This window comes from Sinohyriopsis cumingii, chromosome 12, assembly GCF_028554795.1.
Source record: "Sinohyriopsis cumingii isolate HCF-2022 chromosome 12, ASM2855479v2, whole genome shotgun sequence".
NCBI lineage: Eukaryota > Metazoa > Mollusca > Bivalvia > Unionida > Unionidae > Sinohyriopsis > Sinohyriopsis cumingii.
In genome coordinates this window covers 35,910,315-35,925,826 of record NC_142972.1, presented here as the reverse complement: position 1 = coordinate 35,925,826, position 15,512 = coordinate 35,910,315, and the positions used below count along the sequence as shown (strand labels likewise).

At 34.7% G+C, this 15,512-nt stretch overlaps 1 protein-coding gene across 1 annotated transcript in view; it reads right to left on the bottom strand.

The window, feature by feature from the left end:
- Window positions 1-4,804: 4,804 nt before the first annotated feature.
- The window catches only part of LOC149786253 (RING finger protein 17-like), a 200,178-nt gene continuing 189,470 nt past the window's right edge, over window positions 4,805-15,512 (bottom strand). The window contains exon 43 of the mRNA XM_089976633.1: window positions 4,805-12,193. Within this exon, the coding sequence (XP_089832759.1) occupies window positions 11,953-12,193 (241 nt within the window). The 3' untranslated portion in view covers window positions 4,805-11,952. The remainder of the gene's footprint in view (window positions 12,194-15,512) is intronic.

The window sequence follows — 15,512 nt, the reverse complement described above, 5'->3', positions numbered from 1 at the left end:
TTAGCTACCATTTCCTTGGTGTTCCATGGGAAAGGTACTTAGCTACCATTTCCTTGGTATTTCATGGGAAAGGTACTTCGCTCCCATTTCCTTGCTGTTCCATGGGAAAGGTAGTTAGCTCCCATTTCATTGTCTTGATACAACCAATATGTGTTAAAAGTGGTATTAAAACAAATAAAAGACAAACATTGCAGGTATGTATATATGTACACATATGCATATATCTTGCATGTATGCCATATGTGTATATGTGTAGACAAGATCTGTGTTTATATATATATATATATATATAGAGAGAGAGAGAGAGATTATGTTATTCTTATATGCTACTGTGTCTAGCCCAAGATTTCAATACTAAATAATAGTTCTCTTATAGAATTGATAATGTAGAAGAGAACCACAACCCCTTCCCTCATTTACCATTCAGAAAATATCTTTGCTGTTGAACTCATAATTCATGCATCAGTAGTTGATTGATTACACTACTGTTGAGGCCATACATGAAATGCACACGGTCCATTATTAAATTCCTACATGTTTATATGTACCCTGTCAAAGGTAACCCATCCCAATACACAATGTGTAGCTATTAATCTAGAAAGGATATTCTGTTCAGGCTTGGATATATAGGGTATGGAAATATCTATGTGTTCACAAGTTAAGAAAATACTTAATATATCTCACTAGAGCATAAAAATCAGGTCACAATGACCTTTAATTGTAAGGGTGTGGTACAGACAGATGCTTAAAACCATCTAGCTTCATGATTTTAGCATAATAAACACCCAATAAATGATAAACAATTTCAACAAAGTTACTTAAGCATGAAATTTAGGTCATGGAGACCAGGTTTTGCAATAACGGTGTAGTATTTTTTAAGATGCATTCCCTCATCATGTCTCATAATTTCACATAGGCTAGTATGCCAAAATCTAGTTGGGTCATGACCTAAATGCAAAAACAGACCAAAATCTGTAAAAAATGAAATGTAGGTCACTGTCAGCTTTTGTGGTAAGGGTATGGTACTAACAGAGCTTCACGTAATTGTCAACATTATCATTCTAACATAAACATTGCCTGCAAAATGAACATAAAACACAAAATATTATCCAAGTCAGTGAAGTGAAATATTGGCCATAATGACCTACTTTAGCAAGTTCTTGATTCTTGATAGGACAGCATGCATAGAATCTTCATACTGTTTTGATGACAATCCATCAATAACTGTTCAACTAGTTGTGTAAATGATACTGTTATTCATAACAATACTTTAAGTGACAAACTAAATGGGCAATAATTCTAAACACAAATTGTGGGAGCAAAGTGATTGGTCTATATTCAGGTGATGACCATAACATTTACCATGTTTTATGGCAGTTAAATAAAATATTGGGTCACTGGTTGTGCTAACAAGGCTGTCATATGCTGCATCAAGTTACAAGACAACAGAGGCAATAACTCCTGATAGATTGTGTCATACACTGCATTAAGTTACAAAATAAAATGGGCAATAACTCCTGACAAAGATTGTGTGTCATACACTGCATTAAAGCACATGACAAAAAGGGTAAATACTTCTAACAAAGAAAGCAGCAGCAAAATAGATTCATCAATAGGTGCTGACAATAATCCTATCACATTTAATGGCAATGCATCCAAAACTACAGCACAAGATTGTGTCATTCCCTACATTAACAGGGTAATAACTATCAAAAATCATGGGAGAATTTTTTTTTTATTAGTGTGGACAATATTATTTACTAAGTTTCATGAAAATCCACCACAAAGTTGGTAGACTAGTGCTAAAAATATTGTGCAACAATGCATTTAGTTGCAAGACAAAAAGGGCAATAGCTCTAACAAAAGTTGCTCAAGTAAAGTGATTTGTGCATCTTTGGGAGATAAGCATAGTACATGTTTCATTGCAAGCCAGTTTCACTGATGAGTGACCTGGAGGGAAGGATCAACAGACACAAGGATTACTTATAGAAGGAAATGGAGCGGTTTATTTTGGGACAATGCATAAACACAAAAGAATTATGTACACTTCAGTGGATCTTCCCGTTCCTTAAAATAGTATGTACATTGCAGTGGGACTTTCCCCCAATATGAGTAAGAAAGTAAATCTAAAAGCTACAGAAAGAAGCACAGATTTGAATATTACAATGTAAACTAACAACTTAGACACAAGCCATACTGCTATACCAATCAGACTATAAACCATCACAAACATCGTTAACTGTATCATCAATTCCACCGGAACAATATTACAAGTAGCTAAAGTCAAATGTTTCCCCCAAAATGTATCTACGCAATCACAAAGGATAAATCAACTGAAATAGTTCTCAAGATCACAATTTCACGCTGAAATCAAACGAAAAGATCTCTGCGAATAATAATAATACAGTCAAGCAAGATAGAAAGGGCCAACATACAATGTTATGGAGTCACAAAATATATAATACAAGTCTTGAATTCTAAATATTATAATAATAAGATTTATGTGGAATGCTATCCTCTATCCATGTCATCGTATCAATAAATTGCCTTTAAGTTACTTTTAGAAACAAAGTGGAAAATCTTGATAATGACTGCCAGAAAAGTGGTAGTCGTGTCTTCGAAGCTGCTAAAGACAAACTTGACATGTCTGCCATAAATGTGGTAGTCATGTCTTCGAAGCTGCTAAAGACAAACTTGACATGTCTGTCATAAAAGTGGTAGTCGTGTCTTCTGATCTGCTATAGACAGGTTTGACAATAATTGCCTATGTGAAATTTCTACAAATATATGTACCATATGTACTTGCTTAGAAGTCCAACTGCAACTGCACAGACCCAGATCCATCATTGCATAATGTGAAGACTGGGTCTATGAAGTTTGTTAGGAGTAATTGGCATAGCAAGCAACACAGACCCTGATCTGCTGGCATTCTGTGTAATGATATATCAGGGTCTATGTTGTCTGCAATTGAGCTTCAAGTGAGTATATATGGTACATGAACACAACAGATGCACTCCAAATGTCGTGCTTATGAATTAGGAATGAAACAATTTTTTTACTTATTTCTGAAAGTTTCTCATTACTACAACAAGCACATGGTGAGTGGTAAACTTTAACTTTGTATGAAAGGTTGGAGTTTGCATGGTATTTTTAATGGATCCAAGTTGCCATTCACTCGCGAAGCTCGTACTGCCTTATGGAATCATGTCAAGCCTTATTTTAGTTACAAATTAAAACTGATCTGGATACGCAAGAAATAAGAAAAACAGATATATGTAAAGAGAAGGAAGACTACCATATGTACTCACTTATAACTGGAGTCAAACTGCAGACAACAACGATCCTGATTTTCTATAGCATAATGTGCCTGCAGATCAGTGTTGTTTGTTCTTCTGATTACCATATTTGCTAGCCTATAAATTAATGCAGCGTACAAGTCGAATCAGCAAATTTGGCAAATTTTACATCCTTTATCCATATATAAGTCAATGCAGAGTATAAGACAAGGCCAGATCAATACATCGGATTGTGTTTTTCACTTTGTTCCACACAGCATCGTGAATTTGGTATCTGTAACTTAGTAAACTTTCCAGCTAGGATCATTAAAAGTACCCAAGATGTTTCACATGAAGTATTTTAACTGTATTATGTACTTTTAGGTATACATAATGATGGCAACCTGAAAATTGATTGAGTTACATATAGGATAAATACTGTGTGGAATTAAATTATAATAACTTCCGGTTTCATAAATATTAGAAGTACCATTGTATGCCATTTCAGATTACCAGCAATAGGGAAATTCATCATTAATACTAAAATGCTTTTTCCGTTTATTTTTGTTGTTTTTGTTGGGGGGGGGAAGAGAGATACAGAGAGAAAGATGCTTTTGTATTACATCACATTTTTCTTTTTGCACCTAGTGATCAAAATAAAATATTGTCCGATATATGAGAGAGAAGGAGATAGAAAGTTCAGCTGTTTGTGGTTTTTTATATATTTTTATTTTATCTAATTCCCCCGTGCTGCTGAAGCTTTTGTCAATCAGAAAAAACATTAATAAATGAAACAGTACATGTAAACTATGAAAATACTTGTACACAAGTAAAATCAGTCATCAGGTATGTGAACAATACGGATTTACAATCATGAAGGCATCTCTGTCTGTCTATCTCTCAATGGGGCATGTTTTATTTGATCATTAGGTACAAGAAGAAAATTGTGATGGAAAGTCTTTGTCATGATTATTCATCTTCTAACTTATAATTTCTAATGCACATATATGTAATCAAATTTAAGCAACATATATTACAAACAATGTACATTGCTGACAATCATGTAATTGTTTAAAATAATCAATGTGGGATCCTAAATATTTTCATACACGATCTCTTCCCAAAAATGAAATATTTTTTACACATTATTTTTGGTACTCATTAAGATTTTCCAAATGAAAAATTATGATAATGCGATTCAGATGACTTATACCATACATAAGTTGATTTGGAGTACAAGACGAAGCCAAGATTTTCGGTCAAAAAGCATCATCTTATAGGCCGGCAAATACAGTACTCCTATCAAACTGCACAGACTGAGATCTGCCGGTGCATTACATGAGAGCAGATCTGGGTTTGTGCAGTTTGCAACTGGATTTGACTTATAAGTGAGTATATATGGTATTTGTTTCTGCTTATTTTCAACAGATGACCACCAAGAGTATGCCAGACAGAAGGATGGGCAGCGTGAGGATTAGTCAGTAACCCAATAGATTGGGGGGGGGTGTATAAAAAAGCAAATGGAGATATTGTTTCACCATGATTTATTTTGATGCCATGAATAAAGATGAATTCAATAAACATTATCTTACATGGGACTTTCCTGCTCCCTGCAAAAATAAGTAAGAAAGCAACTCTAAAAGCTAAATAAAAAAGCACAAATGTGAAAAATTCAATGTCAGTAGACAAATTGGACATACTGCCTCATCAATCAGACTTCAAACAGACACAAAACATGGTTAACACTATCATCAACTCCATTAGAACCACACTGCAAGAAGTCTTAAAATGTACCTATGCAATTGTGAAAAACTTCTCCAGATGACAATTTCGTGCTCAGATCAGATGAAAAGTCTATGAATAATAGTAATACAGTCAAGGAAGATAGGAACGGCCAATATATAATGTAATGAAGTCACTAAATATATACAAGTTTCCAGTCAAAATATTTTAATATTACACAAATAAAGGTTATGTGGAATGCTCTTCATGCTACGGTACTGATACACTCAATTAAGTTACTGTTACAAACAGAAAATTCTAATAATGACTTAATAATAACTGCCCAAAAAATGTTGTATTTTTGCCTACCTATCTGCTTAAGGCAAGGTTGAAAATAATTGACTGCCTATGTGAAACTTGTACAAATGTATGTACATGAACACTTGTACATGAAACTTGTACAAATATATGTGCATGTACACTTTAAGCAACACCTGCAGTTCTTGATGATATGTATATAACTATGGAATGGAAAAAAATATGCCCGATTTCTAAAAGGCTGTCATAACTACAACGAACAAGAGGTAAATCTTAAATGTGTAAAAAAAGGTTGGAGTTTGCATGGTTTTCAAGTGGAGACAAGTTGTCCTAGATTCTTGAAACTTGTACTGCCTTCTTTAAGTTGTATATATATATATATATATATATATATATATATATATATATATATATATATATATATAACATTTGGTATCATTTCAGGCCTCAATTCCGTTACAAATTCTAATGTAAATTTTGTATCTTTTGAATGAGCTGGGCATCAAAGCAATCGGAATACCATAGGTGTCCGTCAAGACAATGGAACCTCATGTTTCTGATTATTTTTAAATCTCAACAAAGCAACACATTACTAGAATAAGTATAATTTTAAAGGCATTTTGTCACTTAACTGCAGAACAACGAGTCTATGTGTACAAGTTCAGATTGACATGGGACAATAAAATGCAACAGTGCTCATATCTGCACATACATGCTGAACTAGGTGAACAATGAAAACCAAATTGCCTGAAGAAGGTGACACTGCTGTATATTGTGTGACCTCAACACCCAGGCCGTAAGGCTGAGCAAACACATCATGAAGTTAACTGTATTAGCTTCATCAAAAATGCAACCAATGTACAAACAAGATCCACTGAAAAGTTCAGAAAATATAAGCAATCAAATAAAACTTGAACCAAAATAATAATGCAACTTTTCTGTGACTCTGATCCTGTCCCAGAGATCAAGGCAGAGAGAGAGCAGATGTTGCAGAATAAATTGTATTAACTTCAAAATGATTTATCACAAATAGGAAAAAAATTATCCATTAAGGGTTTAAGCAAATGTAAGCAAATTAATACAACCCAAACTTTAACCATAACCTAAAGGTAAATTTTCTATGCCCATGACTTGGGCCTAAAGGTCAAATGTACATGTGTGCATGTCACCAAACAAATTTACCTTATGTTTACAACAATTCATCGCAAATAAGAAGTCCATTATGTGGTTTATGTTTAGGAAACACAAGAAGAAACTTTAATACATGCATGAAAATTTTCTATGTGAACTTGACCTCAAGGTCAAATGTGTGCATGTTATAAAACGAATGGTCTCAGATTCATTATGATACATTCCAAGTTTTAAGATAATCCAAATTTAGCAAAGGAAACAATTTACCGCAGACTATAACCCAAATTTTTATATAACTGTGACCTTGATTTCAACATGGTACATGTGGTAAACATGCAATGTCACTGAATGAACTGACTTAGCTTCATAACATTTCAGCCAAAGTATAATCAGAATATGTCAAGGACATCGATCCAAATGAAAATCTTTCACCAAAACCGTAGCAAACTATGGAAGACAATGCCAGTGATGTTGCCAATAATGTCGGGCAAGTGACTGTTGTCTTGCTTGCCACTAATGTGTACCACAAATGACACATGTTATCATCTCTTGACCTTGTCCCAAATGATGACCTTGACCTTTGAGTGGACCTGGGTAACAGTTCATCAAAATATCTGTAGGGGTTCAAGTGTTGGTGTGGATAATTAAATAGGCTACTGGCTAACCCCATCCCTTGTTGAGACCTTTACCTTGACAGTGACTTGCTCTATCCCTTTTTGTGACCTTACCTTGAGATATGGCTAATGACAATGCAACACTATTAAAATCTATAGCTCAAGATTCATTAAAATATCTTCTTTGGTTCAAAAGTGAAACCTGTTCATGTACATGTATAGATTTTGTTTTAATGGTACATCAGCACAATCCTGGCTATATAGTGCCAAGTAATTTTGGAGATCCCAAACAAGGCATGCAAAACAAAGATAAAGGCAAAGAAGAGTTAAGTTCTTTAAATATGAAGTCATTTTTTAATATAACACAAATGACAGTCACTAATTTATATTTGCCTTTACTATGACCCTGACCTTGACGGAGGGAGCAAAGATTTAAAAGTTGTATTCTGCACAAGGGTACAAGCTGGAGTAACATTTGTCCTTCATGCTACATTCATCATGGGGCAGGGCTGGGGGTGTGGGTGACTACGATATGCTCAACAATGGTGCAAGTCTCAGAAATACAGTTTTTCTTTTCAATGATCTTACAGCTGTTGGTGTGGGTATGATACATATATACTGTTTAGTTATGATATGTACTTTGGAAAAGTTTAATAAAAATTACTCCAAACATATTACAAAGTTATGGGCCAGATGAGCAATATTAATGGGCAGACAGACATACAGACATCATCACATAATGCACCCAACTTAAGATGGGTATATATCAATTTTCTGTATCCCTCATTTCATGCATGCACATACACACAACACCACAATACATATTGGATAATATGTATGAAATGCATACAAGAGCATACATATATTTAATATTTGTCAGTAATTTAAAAAAAAGTACAGTTTAATTTTCAAGAACCAAAAAAAAGAGACCTTTTCAAATAAACTAAACTCGTACCTAACACTATACAGGACCCCATGAAAACATTTCTCCACTACCATAACTTTAAAAAATTCTCGAAAAAAAGGAAAGACTTGAATTACTCATAAAAAATAACTAGAATAAAACTGTCCATAAAATATCTCAATATTGAAAGAAGGATCTGAGTTTCACTGTTCACACCACAACAGAAAGATAATCAGCTACAGTACCTGGCCATAACTTCCCATCTCAAAAACCATGCCCCTTAAATATAATAAGTAATCTCATAATGCCATTTTCAGTCAAAATATTATTCAGACTTTGGGATCAGTTCATGCCACATTCCATGTGTCAGACTCCAGTTTATGTCTTTATGCCAATGCTTGGCTTTAGTAAATTTTGAATTCCATGCTCTCTTTCCTACCTTCCCAGCAGTGTCCATATCAATAAATGCCATATCCATCTTTCATTACAGTAACATCATTTGACTTATCTTACATATCACTGTTTTGCATAAGACTTTGGATGAGATCTTTCTTTGCATCAAAACCTGTCAACTGCCAAATCTACCCACCATATTTTAATACTCAACCATTCTGAAATTATATTTATTTACATTGCTGAACAGACTGCATACATGTATAATGTTGTGTTTTTTTGCTTCTGATACTTGTGATCTGTGTTGTATTACTTCTTGTCAAATGAAAATTTAAACATTTTGGTTCATTTAAAAATGTACAAATTAAGGAAAGTAATTTTTGTTAAATCTGCATTGTGTCTGCTAGGGTTTTGTGAGGAAAAGATAACAGGATTACAATAAAATTGTATTTTGTTGGTTTTAAGGGCAGCGTCAATACTTTATTGACTGTATCATGCCAAAATAGATTAGAGCTAAGTGCCTTTTCCAATCACACACTGAGGCAGCAACCTGTGGTGGTACTGAACATGCAATGCATGATTAAGAATCGGACACTCCATCAACTGAACTACCAAAATTCCCATGGAAAGATTTTAGCTGCCACAGTTTCATAAGCACTATGCTGTTCCATGGATACAATACCAGCCTATGAAACAGATGGACTTACAGCTTTAGATAGTTCCTCAGATTCATATTTTGCTTAACATTTTTAACTGAAAAATCGTCCATTATCTACAGCAATTCATGTTGGGTGCAATTTGAAGCTACCTGCTATGGCACAACAACACAAGCAAGCCATTTAGTGACAAGGCATTTGGAGTAAAGTGCAATGCCCAAGGACATGCCAGATAGCCAACCCAGGTTGATGCGATGGTATTATTTGAACCCACACCCTTTCTGCTGCATGTCCTACATGCTAACCACTGAGTCACCACAGGTCCCCAAGTTGGAGTAAAGCGATCACACTTCATTACATGTGTTTACATCATGCATATTATCCTATACTGCTATTACACTGCTTTTGTTTAGCTGGTAAAATGATCACTGTTTATGCTGATCAGTAACTAGTGTCAATTTTATGTCACTACTAGATTCAATTAGAGATTCACCTCAATTAAACGAGGCAAAAAATTAAATGAGGCTCAATTGTTGTAACTTACAGTAAAGAGAAAAATATGGAGTTTAAACATACAATATTTCATAATAAAAAAAGCTATTTATTCCAACAGATATAGCTCAGATAACATCCAATAACTCTGTTATCTCTAAAATTTTAAATCAGTCATGATATAATACTAAATCAAAGGAATTTTCAATAACAAAGTCTAATTGACTGCCATTTATTTGATTTGCTAAAAAGTTAGGAACATGCTATGGTCAGGTACTACTGCAGTAAAAAAAATAAAAGTGTTGAAAACTCCAATGGCTTGAACGGTTGAAATGATAATAATTTATATCCAATTAGAAATAACAAATATTGCTATTCATGGTCCTATTCGCAACATCACTAGTGAATTTACCATATATACTCGTTTAGAAGTTGAGTCAAATTGCAAACAAAAAAGATCCTGATCTGCTGTACAGACTGCAGATCAGGGTTTATGTTGTTTGTTCTACTGATTACTCCTAACATGATTACTCCTAACAAACTGAACAGACCAAGATATGCTGGTGCATTATGCAATGGCAGGTCTGGGGCTGTGTAATTTACAGTTGACTCAATGTATAATCCAGTATATATGGTATTATACCATATGTGTGTGTGATTAGGAATTTTAAATTAGCTTTAACAATTTTTCAGTCATATCGCTACAATGTCTGCAGTGTGGCAGTTTATAGTGATGTCAAGCAGTGGGACATCATGCTGTAGATGTGTAGCATGATGTCCCACCTAGTCACATTATCCTGACACCAGGCCGACCAGTCCTAACACTAACCTCATAATGCTGAACGCCAAGTAAGGCAGCTGTTAGTACCATTTTTTTAAGTCTTTGGTATGACTCGGCCGGGGATCGAACCATATTATACAATTATACCATATATTAATGTCTGAAATATTACTGGGAGAATTACTGTGGCAATTTCCTTTTAATAGCATTTCATACTACGGTTTTAATTATTACCATCAATGGGACAATACCCCAAGGGAGATAACCTGCACAGTCTCATCTTGTACCAACACCTGCGTTGCCTACCATTAAATAAAATTGCCCTGAAAGACTAGTAAATGTATACCTTGCTACTAATTTTAGTAGGATCAAACACTTTATTACTATTATTAGCAACACAAATATATTTAAAAAATAAAATGGACACTGTGCCATACATACAGAGTTTCTGAAATACCTCATCAAAGATAATTAACTATACATGGAAGTTTCATTAAAATGCTGTCAGTTGCACATTAAAGTGCCATGTATTTCTAGGAACAGACATCTGAATAATACACAGTAATTTACAAACAAAACACGCTGAAAAAAAATACTACGAAACAAATTGTTTCAAATAAGATGTGTTGTTGTTGTTGTTGTAGGGTTTAACGTCATTTTTCAGCACAAGATAGGCTATACATGGCAGCCAGTATAATTGGTGGAGGAAGAACCCTGGAAAACCCCAGGAAGAACCACCGACCCACGAGAAGCTACTGGCAGGCTTTCTCACGTACCAACGTTAGCTGAGGCTGAGACTCGAACTCACGCAGACAGAGGTGAGATGGCAGTGATCCATAACGGTGAGCGCTTTAGACCACTCGGCCACTCGGGGCCCCCAAATAAGATGTGAAAAAATACTTTAGCAGTTATTTATGCTTCATATAAGATGTTTTAACTTTCTGCACATCAACATTAACAAACATGGCAACAAAACTATCTAAGTGTCTTTATACCAGTAGAGATATCTTGCAATCAATATTCACAATATACAGAAATAACTAAATTATAAGATTAGCTGAAATACCTGAGTGAGATTTAATAATCTACATACACATAAGATGCAATGAACACAATGAGAAAAAAAATGAAATCCTCAGTTTACAAAAGAACTTACTAAACATCATTATTTTAAATCCTACTTTTAATCACAAACAACAATTCTCTACTTCCATATATGCTTTACCAACAAATCTCTGTAAATTAGCATAAAGATCTGTGTCAAAAAGTACTGAGACCAACTTAGAACTTTTTTCACTGATGTATCATCTCAATTAACTGTCTCAATCAATAATCAATGAGCACACAAATGTCGGCACAAAGCTATGCAACTGAAAATAGCCATTACATTGGCTGTTTTCTCTTGGTTATCAAAATCTATTTCAAACAAATACGTTATCAGATACAAAACAAGATTGCCACATTAATTTCAAGCTTCTGAACTTTACTAATAACACCAGCAGAACTGAGAGAAATGAAACATAATGAAACAATGTGAAAATAAACCCAATTCTAGTTAAGGATTTGACAATGAAATGGCTGTACTAGTAATTCTGACTAGATCTATTAGACAAATGAATCATTAACAGACTAATTCAAACTTTTTCAAATATCTGCTAGAACGAGATTAATCAAAATTTTCCTCAGGGTTATTGTCTACATTTGTATCTAATCCAGTACTAGGTTCAATAACCTCACTGGACTCAATCAAGACATCAGAATCTTCTGTGTTGATGTCTGTATTCCTGCTTCCATCCCCCTCCTCCATCATCTCCGCCCAGCTCCTTGAGCACTGAGAGTTCATGTCTGTGGTCACCAAACTGCATGCTTCTGAGGTCAGGTGACTACCAACTAATGCCTCATCATAACTGAAACAAGTAGAAAGATTGGGAAAGTTACAAAACAAACATCGCTATTATTTCATAATATTCAAGTATTCATCTAAATGCATCTCTTGTGATGATTTCAACTCAGGTAGATATTCAAAGTTTTAAGCTTATTCATCAGGAATAAAGACTGAATTAAAGAAAAAACTAACAATATTTTGCTGAGTAAAAAACACTATAATTCATTCAGGAAAAGACAAACATTCACATTACCTTCTTAAACTACTGTCAAGTTCTCCTTTTTTATTACAAGGTCAAGTTGTGACTCCTGAAATTTTACAGCCAACTAATACTTGTCATCAACGCATTATGGGTACAATAACTATTCAGGTCAGAGTAAACAAAGACCAGCTGATACTTGTATGCAGTGTATTATGGGTATAATGACTGTTCAAGCCAGTTAAACAAAAGCCAACTGGTATTTGTCTTCAATGCTTAAGACAAGTAGTGAGTAAAAGCAAGCACAGCAGCTGCAAACCGGGCAAAATTGAACACTAAAAGGTGGGGAAGAACATAAAAATCAAAAGCAAAGGAAAGCACAACAAAGTATTATGATGCACTGGAAACAATGTCCAACTAGATAATGAAGCAGCAATGTGATGAAACAAAAAGGGAAGTAGCTCGAGATTTAGGTAACACAATCTTTGATTACTGCTGCAGTTATTAATTTCAGTTCGTTTCTTAAATGTTATGAGAGAAACGTCACCATAACATTGAAAAAATCTACTTTTTTCTTCTTGATTATTTCACCACAAATCATTGCTTTAAATTAAACTAATGAATCAAAAACACCATCCTATAGAATATTTGGTGTGACAGCCGGTATGATCACCAAGCATAATTTATGCATCAGCAATTAACTTGATTAGCCACTACAACTGAGGTCTCACATGCAATGCATGCAGTTCATTCATCAAATAACTACACTCCTTTACAAGTGGAATACACAGTTAATCTGCTGAAGGTAACCTATCACAATATATAATGTATAATCATCAACATGGCAATTTTATCACTGAATAAACAAATTTATTTCTACTTCTAACTGCAATGGTCATAAATGTCTGTATATAGCAAGAAAATAATCAATGCGGTCATGGGCTAAGTTAGTAAAGCATTAACTGTACATCACCGTGACCTTCTTTGATTGTAAAGTTGTAACAGCAACTTAACAGAGGCATCCATTTATCAAGTTTCAGGACTGACATAAACAACACCCAATAAATGACCCTTAAACACAAACTGTAACAAAAGTTACTGAAGCATGATAAACAAGTCACAGAGACCTCTTTCCATTCATCAAATGTGGTCAAGATGTGGGTGTGGTCAAGAAGCAAATCTTTACCAAGGTTTTATAATTTTTGATAGGACTGTATGTGTATGAAATGGAAAAAAGACCCCTATATTACATCCGTGTGATCTAAATGCAAAACTTAATCTATGCACAGAATGTAAAATGAAGGTCAGTGTTTATCTCTGTACTCATATGGAACTGACAGTGATGTAATGAAGGTCAGTGTTTATCTCTGTACTCATATGGAACTGACAGTGATGTAATGAAGGTCAGTGTTTATCTCTGTACTCATATGGAACTGACAGTGATGTAATGAAGGTCAGTGTTTATATCTGTACTCATATGGAACTGACATTGATGTAATGAAGGTCAGTGTTGATCTCTGTACTCATATGGAACTGACATTGATGTAATGAAGGTCAGTGTTGATCTCTGTACTCATATGGAACTGACATTGATGTAATGAAGGTCAGTGTTTATCTCTGTACTCATATGGAACTGACATTGATGTAATGAAGGTCAGTGTTTATCTCTGTACTCATATGGAATTGACAGTGATGTAATGAAGGTCAGTGTTTATCTCTGTACTCATATGGAACTGACATTGATGTAATGAAGGTCAGTGTTGATCTCTGTACTCATATGGAACTGACATTGATGTAATGAAGGTCAGTGTTTATCTCTGTACTCATATGGAACTGACATTGATGTAATGAAGGTCAGTGTTTATCTCTGTACTCATGGAACTGACAGTGATGTAATGAAGGTCAGTGTTTATCTCTGTACTCATATGGAACTGACATTGATGTAATGAAGGTCAGTGTTTATCTCTGTACTCATATGGAACTGACATTGATGTATACAGCCATCACCTTTAATATTTCTAGTACAAACCTTTTAAATCAAACAATTTAACCAAAGTCAGCAATGTGTGAAATATGGGCTACAGCAAATCCTTATTCTTAGCCAATAAATTCTGAAATGTAGGCTACAGTGACCTTTTGTTGTAAAGTTCTTGGTTCTAACTAGTTTGATGAGTCTAGCATTCACAGTGCTCAAGAAATAGACCTAAAATACCAGCCAATCATGAGTGAAATATAGATCACAAGCTGTATTTGAGATGAGGGTGTAGTACTCAACACAATGCATCCTTTTGCCAAGTTTCATAATTCCAGGTAAAACAGAATGTATACTGTATGCGCAAAAGCTAAGCTAAACAAAAAAGCTTACAAATAATGTACATGTATGTACAAAGTCAGCCCACATAGCCACCTCCACAAAGGGTAGGCACACTAAAACCTACTCCCAGCTGCTGCCATTGACCTAGCAAGAAATAGTTGTTTAAATTCAGCAAAACTGTAAATATGCAGAAGCGTGGATGTTAACGCTAGGACTCTTACATTAGCTCTCCTGGACACTGTGATGGCAAGCTAGAAAGATTGTTACTATTGAGCTTTAGAGAGCCCCCAGAATCTTAATTCGAAAGAGATGATGTACCACGCAGCTATATCATGGGCTGCTGTAATGTGTAGATGTTTTGTGAAATACAGGAGTTGGGGGGGCCACACTTTTGAAATGAGGAATACAATGGCAGCAATGACAAAAAACCACAGGTCTTTGTTGGAAAACGATGTGGCTGAGGCTAAGAAGACGTTTTGGATCTTACTGCAGACAAGGAAGAGTGTGCATGAATTGTTGACATATAATGATGAAATTTTCTCAAGTGTTTAGAAGAAATAAGGCTAATAGTGATGCTGTCATTGTCTGTTATAACGCAGATGATGACTCATAGAATGTTCCACCTGAGGAAAGTTTATTGATCGACCATTGAAAGCAATGGAAGCAATCAAGGACTATAGTACAATGTATCATCATGTCATCGTCAAAATGACCAGATTGTGGACATGATTAAATGTGTAAAGTTTAGAGTTCCACCTAACAGACTATCTCATTTCTATTTTAAATCATGACTTGTTTGGGATAATTAACAATTATTGATGTCATAAC